Raw genomic sequence first — 12,739 nt, forward strand, 5'->3', positions numbered from 1 at the left:
TGAGACAAACAGGCCTAAATCAATGGATTGATAAATTGTTGGTGAATCAGCAAAGCATCATAAGACCACGACAGTGCAAAGACAATGTTTGACATGTCTGATGTTCTTCTGAAAAGCTGTGGTACTTTCACAGCAGTGGAAAAAGTTATATCCATGTCACATCATTCCAAAGAATATGTTTTATTTAATTTTTGCCTTTAATAAATTTAATCAGAATTTGAAATTGGCTTTATTCAGACAATCTTTGGTACTAAAAAAATTGTCGTTGAATTGAAACCTTTAAGATTAGTGTCAAGAAAAAGCATATGCATGTGGACAAATACTTTTTAAAAGCAATCATTGTAAAATACTCACTGCAGGGGAAGAGGAAGGGTTTGGGTTGGGGTTTTCTGGGATGCTGTCCATCCATTCGTTGATTGCTTTTGATGTGACTGAGGGCTCGGAGACAGTCATATTTCTGATCGCCGTGTCGTCCATCCCATACGCCTGAATAGCACTTCCTGCAGGGACAGAGAATAAAGTAATTTGTTTCGGACTTCCATCCCAGCAAGAAGCCCACTAGCAGACGGACAGTTTTAAGTCATCTTCTTGGTCCCCTGCCCAGTCGCTTTCATCCCAGGGAATGAGGACGGGCAGAAGAACGGTAAGGAAAGGAAAGAGTACAAAACGAGGAGGAAAAAGTTTCAGATTACTATTTTTGTCCTTGTCAGGTGTGTGTCAAACTGTTGACATCAGAGAAGAGCTTTTAAAAACTTTTATGTGGAAGATCGTTCAAAATTATACTGGCTTCACAAAATACAAATATGAGCTGATGGATGATAATGTTAAGATATTATTTCCACAGCCTTGAATGTTTGTCTGGTTTATTTAGCAAGTAATTATCCTTCTATTAGAGCATCCTGTGGAAACAAATTGACACTTTTATCGAACGTAGACAACTATGGCTCCTGGTTTCTGATCATTACAAAACTGCTTTTATGTAACAGCTGCTCTGCTCACCGCAACAGTGCAAGAAAAGAAAGGATCTCCACACTTAAGATGACAAACTGTTTTTGTGGAAAGTGAATTCACAGAAAGTTGCAAATCAGTTGGTTTCACGCAGAGGATGGCGTAGTGAAACAAACATTTGAGTATCTAAGCTGAAAGACTTACTGAGCATCTGTGTAATTGTGCAAGTATATGAGGAAGTCTGCAAAATTGCGATACATCCTCGTACAGTCAGCTACTCCGGCTAGATGCAGCACCACGGGGCAGAGTACCTTTCCATTGTTCATCCGTTTAAAATACAAAGCCTTTTGCTTTTTTCTCAGCCAGAGAGAAGGCAAAGCATGAAATTGCTTGGCAACCACCTTCTTTATAAGGCCATTGTGCAAAAATGATTTTGAATAGACTTGTGTCGCCGATCAAATTCAAAACATCTCCAAACAAGGAGAAATGGCATTTGTTCCAAGATAGCAGGGTAATGCATGTTAACAATCAAATGGCCACATATGCCTAAAACTCCTGATCTCATAGGCTTGTATGAGACAAATGCCTGCCTACCAACACTTACAGTATCTTCTAAAATATGTCACAGTTACAATATTCACACCACTGTCACGTTCGTCACATAAATAATTAGATATGCTCACACATTTTATTGGGACTAACAGGTTTTTACAAAGACAAATCTGAAAAGTTTGGCATGCATGTGTATCCAACCCACTTTTTTTATACATACATTAATGCTAAAATCACAAATTGCCTTCAAAATTGCCTTCAAAGTCTGTAGATGTGCAAAGTTGTCAGAGACATACCTCGAGACCTGCAGTGGTCATTGTAGCAAAAGAAAGTTCTGCAATTTATTAAATCAAAGCGCTAAATGCATATGTTTGGGATTTACCATTTAAAAACATGTTTTTTATTTCTTCAAAATGTGAACTACTTTGTTTTAGTTTATCCCAGTTTATTTGCAGTTTGTGGTCACTACGTAAGAAAATGTGGAATCTTTAAAACGGTATAATTTTTACAAGGAACAACAAAACATACAAAAAAAAGCAACACACTCATAAAAGCCACTGGAAAAAACAAAGCTTGACAAGAAGAGAATCAAGAAAGCCAAATATGCTCAAAGCAAACAGTAAAGAGTTGTGGTGAGAGCTGAAAGGTGTGGTGTTACTCATGTGTTTGCCAGGATGCATTAAAGCTAACTCTGTCCCCACAGATTCTTTAAGAAGGATGAAGTCATAAATCAAAGTGGCTGGATCTCCCATCCTCCACATACTTTTTGGACCCTAAGCTGTGAAGCTTGTTGCGATTGCAGTTCAATTCCTTAATGATTCTGGACAAGATTTCCTTTCATGCTGGTCATTGTCCTGTCTGCAGACATCGAAGCAAAGAGATAAGAGATTGGAGAACAAGAAAAAGAAGAATTAAAGACAGAGTGAATCAGTATTTGGTCTCCACACTGATTTTTTTTTTCTTCCTGTCTCTGGCTCAGACAAAAAAAGCGGAAAGGTGAAACATTTTATGATTATTTCAAACTTAGTAATTAGTGGAAACCGGTGGCCCTGTATACATAAAAACATAGAACAAAATCTTGACGAATAACAAAATCGTTTTGTAACGCAGGCATGTTTTAACAACTCCAAACTTTTTTGCTAATCTATTATAAAATTAAACCACAAAATGTAAATATTATACCTGGAACAGTTGTGTTTGGCTTTATTTGATTAAAAAAAGAAGACTATCAGGACGATCGCTACAAAATCTTCCGGCTCCAGAAGATTAATTGATCTGTTCAGGGCCGCATGAGGAGGAGCTGGAGCCGATCCCAGCTGTCATCAGGCCAGAAGAAAGATACACTCTCAATAACTGCCAGGTCATTACTGCTGCAGTGACAAGTAACAAGCACCAATTAACACATGTTGGACATAGGAAAGACTGAAAAAACATATTAAAAATATCCAGTCTCCACAATATTGGCCAAAGAGAGAGTTAGTTTAACAGAGTGAGCAGCTCACTAAGAAATCTATGAAAAGGTTTTGTCTTATGGTTACAGAGATCTGCCATAGAGCTTAGGAGGACTCTTACTTTACATTCAGATTTAAATTATCTTAAACTAAGTTAAAAAAAAATAACATGACTTTATTTCAGTAAAAAAATTTATTTGTTTTTCCACATTTGCTCATAGTATGCATGGTAAGTAAGGAAACTGTGCGACCACAGCTTAAGAATGTCTTGTAGTCTTCTGAAGTCAGTATCTGATTTTTATAGTGACCCGTTCATAATTCAAACTTTTAAATACTTATACTGTTCAAACTGAGATTAAAACACAATTCATGACTGTGTCTAAACACCAAAAATGAACAATAGAAAAGCTATTTCACTTTGGTATTGGCATGTAATTGACAGCTGAAGGAAAGGGCTATTTCAAGTAACTTGCCTTTTTTTTCTACTTTAATATCATATTAATATTTCATATTAAATATTCAATCAGACTATCTGAAACTAGACATATATAATTCTGTACTGAAGAGGGTTTCATAAAAGTAAGCTGTGATCTATGAAAATGCTACTTGCTAAAACAAAACTACTTTCTGCATTAGGATTATCTCCTTCTACAAACCCGCAAAACCAAGAGCAGCATCTTCAATTGATTCTCTTCAGCATTATTTAAGTTGTTTCATACTTGTTTCCTTCCTCTAAAGTTCATACTTTCTATAATTCTTTTTAGTGCTGATTGAGCCCAAGGAAGTAATTTGATTTTTTTTCTCTCTCTCTCTTCTGGCGTGGTCAAGGATAAAAAGACGGTGATCATTAGATAAATGTAATAACGCCTCTGGTCTGAGCGTGGTTTAATGAGATTTAAGGATGTTAAATTAACAGCATGGTAGAAATTACCTGCAGAGAGCCCACACTGAATATGCAAGTGTATCTCTTTGTGAAGGAAATAGAAAGAGACAGTTAAAAAGGCACTTAAAAATAACAGCTTTATCAAAACAGCCATTATTTCGAGTAAATTAAGAAACTTTAGAGCCAAACAAGATAAGAGCATCAATTCTATGATGTGACCTTCAGCGAGTGTAACCTCTTTTGTAGATAAAGAAAGGTTAAACAAGTCCAAGATGTTAGGGAGAATGGGAATGGCAAGACATGAAAAATAAAGTCACCATGAACAGGCAAGCTGTCTTCATCTTTAATGCATACCATTATGGCATCATCTGGAAATACGAGAGCCCCCTGTCCCCGTAGCTTCTCTTTATAATGGCACCTCTTGGTAGGTGGGGTACATTAGGCACCAAGCAAAACTACTAGTCTTAAAGTCAGAGGCAGGGAAAATGGGCAAGCAAAAGGATTTTATAGTTTTGAGGAAGACCAAATGGTGATGGCTGGGCAATTGGGTCACAGCATCTCAAAAACTGGAGCTGCGTTAAAGTGTTTCTGTCCTGCTACGTTTAGTGTCTGTCAAAGGTTATGTGTGTAAAAATGTAAGCAAATGAAGAAGGTTTTAAAGAAATGAAGACTTGTCGCATCTTTAAAGTCTCCATCCTGCTTTTAGTGGGTTTCTTTTCTGAACAGTGTGTGTATATCAGTACCAAGGGTGTGAAATTCACAGTGTTCTGCTGCATGTCACAGTGTTTAAGTCATCACTTATATAGGCAAAAACGCATGTGAAGTGTTATTAGTGACAACTTTGATTTCCACCCATTAAAATTGGCATCTTACAGTGAATCAGAAACAATGCCGTGGATTAGTGGGTCGGAGTAGCAGAACTTCTCTGGAGTTCTGAATCCATGACACCCTGAAGCACATCCATTAAAAGGACTGAAGACTTGAGTTTGAAATCTAAAGAATACCTGCAATTAGCTGTTTTGAGAAAAAAAAACGACCACTTCAAATAGATACAAGTGCTTACTTTGACAAAACTGAAAAGAAAAAAACAATCCAGCCATTGCTTGGCTGCATGTTCAAGTCAGCTAAATCTATAGGAATGTGTAACTACTGTTGGCACACAAAAACAGCTTCAGGCAGTATATTAGCTTGACTTAGTTTGACTTTTCTGTTTATTTATATCAATTGATATCGTAACCTCACAAAAACCCAGAAGAAATTATTTTTGCCTGTGGACAGAATCTGAAGGTAAGGGTAAAACTTTTTTTTTTTTTTTTTTCGCATTAAGATTGATTGTTATGGCTTGCAGGTTGATAAAAGCTTGATACGTTTTGTAGTCGGTTTGTGTCTTTTAGTAAGAATACATTCTTTGTGAAAATTTAAGTTGTGTTCCCCTCGATTGCAGAGACGAGATCCTGCATTTGGTGTTATTTTTCAAGACGCCTCCTCAGCTCCCAGCTCTCATCCCTCAGCCTGCACACTCAGCTAAAACGGTAACCCAGCAATCTATTGAAATGGTCTGAAAGCATTATCCACACAATAGAACATGTTAAAGGCAATGGTGTCCTGATAGGGCTGATGACACAGCTCACTGTGCCATAACAAGGAAGGTGTGAAAAAGGCACGGGGATATTTGAAAATAACCCCTCCGTTCTGCTTCCCCGTGTGTTTTGGATTAGATGTACAAATGATTTGTGTTTTACTACTGCTATTTCTTTTCATTCCCTTTTTTATGACGACATTCTTGCAACAAGGATGAGCTCTTTTAGATTAAAATGTGAAAATGACATGCAAATGGCTTCTTTTCTATCAAAGCCCGGGTCAATTTTGCCCACAGGAGGTCGAGAAGTGAGAAATAAATTGTTGCTTCTAATAAAACCAGGAGTGTTTTAGTCTAACTTATTCATTGGATAAATGGTGTTCATGGAAAAGTTGAATCAAACTGTGCTGCAGATATGTTTTTATTAGGACTGAGTGCAAAAATTCACAAATGGATTCAACCAGACATCTTTATTTATATATTCTCATCCTACTGGCTTGATTTCGTCAATTGTCCAATAAAATAATGACAGTTGTTTTAAATCTAAAAAAAAAAAAAAAAAAGACTTGGTTTTGGAGTCTGGTTTTTCTTTAAAGTTTTAGTTGTAATTAACATCACAACCCTCAAACTCCAAACTCTGATTTGCATCTGCTAAAGAACTGCAAAGAAAACAGGTGTCATATAACGCATAGCTGAGTCATGTAGAAACGGAGAAAAAGCAAGCTAATGTTAGCCTAGCACTTCAGCAAACTGTGCAAAGATTCTCAGCAGCCTGACTCACAAATGCTAAAGACTTATTCAGTTATTTTTATTTCAGGTGAAGCGTTATTAGCATTTTTATGGGAGAATTTTTCAGCCATAATCCAAGAGAACACATTTTCAGACTGAAAGCAGGATTTTGTGCCTTTGTTCTCAAAACTTTTAATACTTTTGGTTACATTTTTAGTTTGAGAGCAAGACTTCATGTCTTTCTGCTCAAATCTTGTAATGCTTGCACTCAAAACTTCTACATGAGTTGTAAAAACCCTTATGTTAGACTGTCTCGCCCCTGACACCTGTGATGTTCCATGACTCCTCTATTTACAATATTCACAAATGCTGCATCTTGCAGAGGAGCTTGGCAAAAGGAAACAGCGGAAGTTGACATGAAACCATTAAAGTTGCATTAGATTGAAGCTCAGAGCTCCTGCAGCTCCGACATGTTTGCAAGAGTAACTACTGCTTCACACACTTTTGCTCTCATCAATTTTACATGAATACGGTGAACCCGATCAGTAGCGAATTACATCTCGGAGATATGCAGAGTGTGCATGTGTCAGGGTGGCTTACTTAGGCATGTGTTGTCAGTGAAATACCGCAGGAAGTTCATACACTCCTCTTCTTGGTTTCCGCTTCCTATGCAGTTACACCACGGAGAGATGGTCCAGTTGGTGAAGCTGTTGTCAACGTAGTTGGGGGTCATTTCCGTCCCTGCATCGGGGCAACAACACGTGCCCACATGAGAATAGTAGCGGGTCACTAATGGACAATAATGGACTACATTTATTCCAAGTAATATGTAAAATGGCACACAAAATACTGGTCAGGGGAAGGGATTTGCATTGTTTTAGTTTATAGGAAACGTTCTGCAGTGCTTTATTTAGATGTAAAGAGGCCATTATGGTATAAATGTTTTGCAAAGCAGTTGCTCTAGGAAGTGTATGCCCTGTTAGAATCCAGCACTCCTGCTACAAACATTTTACTTTTCAAATGTCTCTCTTTGAGTCAGTGCTTTCAGCAGGAGTCATAAGCATTAGATGCACTTTGTGCAATATTTTACAGGAAAACACAGGAAGCATTGTGGCATAACATCACTTCGACCTTCATGATTTATGACATGTTGTGGTTAGGCACAGCTGTGTACTGAATTATGGCCACTTCAGCAACCATTAAGCAGTGGAAAAATCTACCTTTTTTATATAATTTGCATTTAAAAATCTTTGTAGCCCCTGAAATATCACCTATAGATGTTGTTGATTAGAATGAGAGAATATTCTGTCACGAGTCACCTGTTTATTCTCCATATTTTTCTCAGCATCCTTTCTGCGAACTGTACACAATGCCGTGCATTATTTGCACAACATTTATTATCCTCAAACAGATGGTCGTGGAGTGTTTTAATTAAGTAAACGCTTTCTGCCTGCCTCTGCTTTCTAATTTACTTCTGGTACTCAACTAATGTCCAGAGTGCCGGTGGAGATATCAAACCAGGAGGGGAAAAATGTGGTATCTAGCCCCACTGGCTGTTTGATGTGACAAAGGAAAATAACCATACCATGTTGTTTTTTTCCAGGGTCTTATAATGATGCTTTGCTTAATCGTAAACACCACCTTGCAAAACATTCATAACCTCAAACTTTTTTTTCTTTTTACCTTTGTAAAGTTTCTACTACCAACTTAAGTATAGCTTTTGGGATTTCATGTGACAGATATAAACGTATAACATATTCTGATTTTCTCTTTACCATTGTCCAGACTGTAGCAGTCTTTGAGGTTTTCTTTTAAGACTGCTCTTCACATGAACTCTAAGCAGACCACTGTCTCTGCAGAAGGAAATCATCCCCACATCACTCATGGCACAATGGACTTCTGTTAACTTTCTCTTAAGAAGGGCTTTCTTCTTGTCACTCTCTCTTACACAGGGCTAGATTTATGGAGTCCACGAGTAAAAGATGTCCTGTCAACAGTTGCTACCACATGAGCTGTGGATCTGAGCAGCTCCTCCAGGACTACTAAAAGACTCTTGGAGGCAGATCTGATTAATATTCTCTTTTTCCGAGCAGCCAGATGATGAATGGAGCAGTTCTCTGTGATATGTTCAAAGCTTGGGTTTGTTTGTTTCTAAGAATTTGGAGTAGTTATTTCAACTTAGCTTTTGCATATTTTATCTCCATCACCCTCTATTTGCAGTTCAGTGATGTTTTTGTGTGGATTTAAATGTTTAGGTATTTTTCAGGGGAATTTGACACCAAATTATTTGCCTATTTGCAGTTTTTTTTAAAACGATTTGAAAACGCTACTTGGGAAGCTGGACACAATTCTACTTGACATCTGACATTTGTAAAGCAGCAAAGTGACCGATCAGTGTCAATTTCCAGATAAACTGACCTCGATATATGTTTTAGAATGTATTTGTAAAACACATACAAAACGATGTATTATTTTCCTTCCATGTTACAATAATGTACTGCTTAAATAAACTTTAATTAAAATAGATGAAAATGTGAAAAAGTTCAAAGGCTATGAATACTTTTTGAGGCTTTTATCACATCTTCAATCAGACCTTTACCTGCACTCACACATTCTGAAACCACCACGTCTCTCGCAGCCATACTCACTCACCGATGAGCCTTGCAAGAGAGTTCAAACAGGCTTGGTGATTGTCTTGGTTGGGGCAGGTTCCCACGGTGTTTGGAGTCATCCAGCAGTTTGCTATGTAGTCAGCTAGTCTAGACCTACAGAGAGAGAAACAGTGGCAGGAGCTTGAGTGCCTGAGAGAGAAACACACACAAACATGCAACACTAAATTGAATTTTTGGCACCTTTTTCACTAAAGAGCAGCTGCCAGTTATGGCTCGTAAAATGATAAGCAACATCTGTTTTCTGGTCAACAGGTTCTCTGAATAGCAACCACTTCCCACCGATGCGTGACTTCCAGCAAACTACCAGCTATCTCCATGTCTTTATGTTGCAACCTCAGTGGCAGTGTATTCAGTTTCAGGTAACTTTCCTAAGACCGGTAGGTAAATTTGCGCTGCAGAAAGAGAGTACATAGAGCTTCAGAGCTCAATTGTAAAACAATGAAACATAGTGAAAAGAGATACAATAGTAATAGTCATGTGATAGAAAAAAATATGCGAAACATCATTAGTTCATACAAGATAATTATTAAAAGTACATTTACTGGTTAAAATGATCATTTTAAATATCACATCACTGTGATATTTACTTCATCTGTTTTCATGTTCTGCACTTTGGGAGAAGAAACCTCTGTCTGGAGCAAGAGATTAAAACTCCACCTGCACAACAGTGGGAGTCATTGCACAAAACAGAGCCAGCTGCCCCATGTGTGTACTTCATGAACAGGGGCGATAGACACAGTGGAGGCTCAACAAACCGCCGACCACACCGACTCTCGACTGTCTCTCAAAATTCACTCTCACCACCAGGCGAAGGAACGGTGAAGAAATAAGTTGTGCTTCAATGTGTTTGTGATAAGAGTGTTAAGCCTGTGTGGGCCCCCAGGGTGGCATTGCTAATCCACTTAGCTAGGTGTAGGGGTAAAAATGTATGCAAAGTTGCCCTGCCTGTGCTGGTTACATCACAGCTATTCACAATTAATGCACATTTGTCTCTTTTTCTTCCATGTGCCATGAGTCATTCACCCTGGCCTGGTGTGACCGCTTTTATTCAGCCCGCAGTTCAAAGGCACTTCAAAGCCCCCCGGGTTGTTTCACCCTCAGTTAACAGGGGCTCCCAGACAACTTTACGGAAACAAGAAAAGGTTTTAGTGATGGCCTTATTTGAATTATGTTAATCACAATCATTCTGGTGTTGTTTCAAAAACTGGACCCTCAATCCAAACATTAAAAAAAGGGTTTTGTTTTACTTTGCAGAAACAAGGGAGAATTTATTTAAATAAAGAACTTCTAGATGATTGTGGCAAATACTGAGAGCTTGTCCGTTTCACTAGAGGCAGGGTTTTTTTTCTCTAGCCAACCTGGCAAAGCAGATTTGCTTCTTTTCACTTGTAGCCATTGCAGACATGGATGGCTACAGTATTTACAAGTGAAAAATCAAATCATATCCATTTAAGCCCCATAACAATTCTGGCTTTATTTACAGTCCCTATTGCCTTCTGTTGCTCCTCTTTTGCCATGCCGCGAGATCGTTAAAAATGTAGAATGATGCCTTTGTCTGTTATGCTGGTTCATTATGCAAAAAGTGTACAAGAGATTTTACTTGACAATTCTGAGAAAAAACATAAAGTCTTGTCCTTATGGTATTAGAAAAGTTAGTCCAAGTCTGATACTGCCATGCCACAGTTAGTGCAAAACACTGGCTGATGTCTTTACCACATTCTGTTTAAAACATTCTTAATCAAAAAGAAACAATAAAGTGCCGATGTTGCAAACAACAGGCTATCATAATTCTGTAAGAAGACAGAATATTAATGTCAAAGACATTTGCATGAAGCCTTGTCTTTAAATATGCATTGTATCACGGTGGCACAGCTTAATCACTTATTCATCGTTTTTTCCACCATTTCCACAAGTTTCTGTAGTAATTGGATGAGATGGAGAATGCATCGTAATGACGAGACTGTCCCTGCATGCTTATCAGCTAACATGTAATCTTTTGGTTCAGCAGGAGGTACATTGTTATTTAGAAAAGTTAGAGAAACACCATGTGCACTCATTATATAATCTGTTGGAGACTAGCATGCCACCATGAGGCATTCTGTGCTTGTAGACCAGCATTTGGCTAAAGGATAATAAAAATACAGTTGTCATGTATCCATCTGTTGATGTTTTTTTTTATTTTCTATGCCACTGCTGCAGATGGCCAAGTCACAACCAACCCAGATAGTAAGATGACATAAAAAGCTACTATCAAAACTGGACATATACCTCGCTCTACTGCCCTGCTATTATCCATCCATCCGTCCCTTTTCTAACACATTTATCTCTATCAGGATTGCGAGGGGTCAAGAGGCGAGAGGTGGGGTCACCCTGGAGAGGTCGCCAGTCCATCACAGGGTAGCACAGAGACAAACAGGACAAACAAACATGGACACACACTCTCACTAAGGAGAATTTAGACAGACCAATCAACTTGACAGTCATGTTTTTGGACTGTGGGACAAAACTGGAGTACCCAGAAAGAATCCAATGACGATGATTACATGGCAGCCTCACGTCTCTCAGCTTCCCCCAGGTTGGCTGTGGCTACAATGTAGTTTGCCATCATCATATGTGCATAAATGGGTGAATGACAGAACAGCGTATGGCTCTCTGGGCTCCTCTGGTCTAGATAAAGTGTCATACAAGTGCTTTGCAATGTTACAATTTACCTTTCTCATTAAACAGAGATGTATTCTACCTGGCAATGACACAGGTGCTTTCCAAAAGATAATAAGAAAATGTACAGGGGCTGTCATTGTGAAAAAAAAAATGTTGTATTTATTTACAGCTGGCTTCCTGAACAATGACCTTTCGCAGCTTACCATCCATGTCTGCTGAACAACTGTCAAATCATTATTTATCATACTAATTATGTCAGCCATAACATAACAGTTTTAATTATTATATTAAATATTTTATGTTATATTACTAAGTAAAATAAAAATAAATTAACTAACTGTATCACATAGATTTATTAGAGACCAAAAGACTATTTTACTGCATCTTGAGCATGAATATGACGGAGGTTTTTTTCCAAAATGCAGTTGGACAAACCAGCCAAAAATGCCACTCAGATTGATGTGATTACTTCAACTCCGTCCATTCTTTACAGATAAACTCAGGTAGCCTCTTGAGATAAGATGCAGTGAAAACTTGATATATGCTTGGTTCTTCTATTCTGCTGCAAAGGCTGAAAGATGTACAGATGTACATGCACTCAAAACCAGGCATATGGACATACAAAAACAGCACACATAATAAATTATATAATATAAAAATCATAAAAGTGTCTCTCTTAACACACGCCCTCCTTTCTCAGAACCCCTTTTCTCGCTCATCTGCATTCAGAGTAAAAAAGCCACTTGTGCCCACAGTAATGCAACAATGATAAAAAAAAAATGTAGAGCAGGCAGAAGAAAAGGGAACATTTTTGCTGTGCCTAAACAAAGCAACCTTTAAAAGCCCCTCTTTTCCATTTTTCTTATTATAAAGGGGGGAAATAAAAGGTCTTTAACTTTTGTGCGAACACAGAATGTAAATGTCAGATTTCTGCACGCACAGAGCAGACCACAAAGGATTAAAGAAGCCAAACGAGCGCAAGTTTCTTTCTAGCTACAGAGCTCTTTCCGACAATGATGGCTTAAAAACAGTAATTTAAAGTTTAGAGAGGTGTCCTGAGTGTTCAGACAATGGCGTTCCAACACCAGGATTCGGTGCATTTCATGGCTTCCACGGACTTTCCATTATATCTCGGCAAAGCGCCTCTCGCTGCTGAAATTACAGGCTGTCTAGCTCAACGGAGTTTTATGGTCATTTCAGCCACTCAGCCCCCAGGGAAGTGGCAGGGGGAGCCCCCACAGAGGTAGACTTCTTTCAAGCAACC

The 12,739-nt window shown here is 38.3% G+C and overlaps 1 protein-coding gene across 1 annotated transcript in view; it reads right to left on the minus strand.

The window, feature by feature from the left end:
- Positions 1-12,739, minus strand: part of LOC103470484 (GDNF family receptor alpha-2) — a 68,730-nt gene that overhangs the window by 11,339 nt on the left and 44,652 nt on the right. Inside the window, exons 5-7 of the mRNA XM_008418951.2 lie at positions 8,795-8,907; positions 6,743-6,883; positions 355-500 (exon numbers count right to left, since the gene is read on the minus strand). Coding sequence (XP_008417173.1) covers positions 355-500; positions 6,743-6,883; positions 8,795-8,907 — 400 coding nt within the window. The remainder of the gene's footprint in view (positions 1-354; positions 501-6,742; positions 6,884-8,794; positions 8,908-12,739) is intronic.

The sequence above is a fragment of the Poecilia reticulata genome, linkage group LG9 (assembly GCF_000633615.1).
Source record: "Poecilia reticulata strain Guanapo linkage group LG9, Guppy_female_1.0+MT, whole genome shotgun sequence".
Taxonomy (NCBI): domain Eukaryota; kingdom Metazoa; phylum Chordata; class Actinopteri; order Cyprinodontiformes; family Poeciliidae; genus Poecilia; species Poecilia reticulata.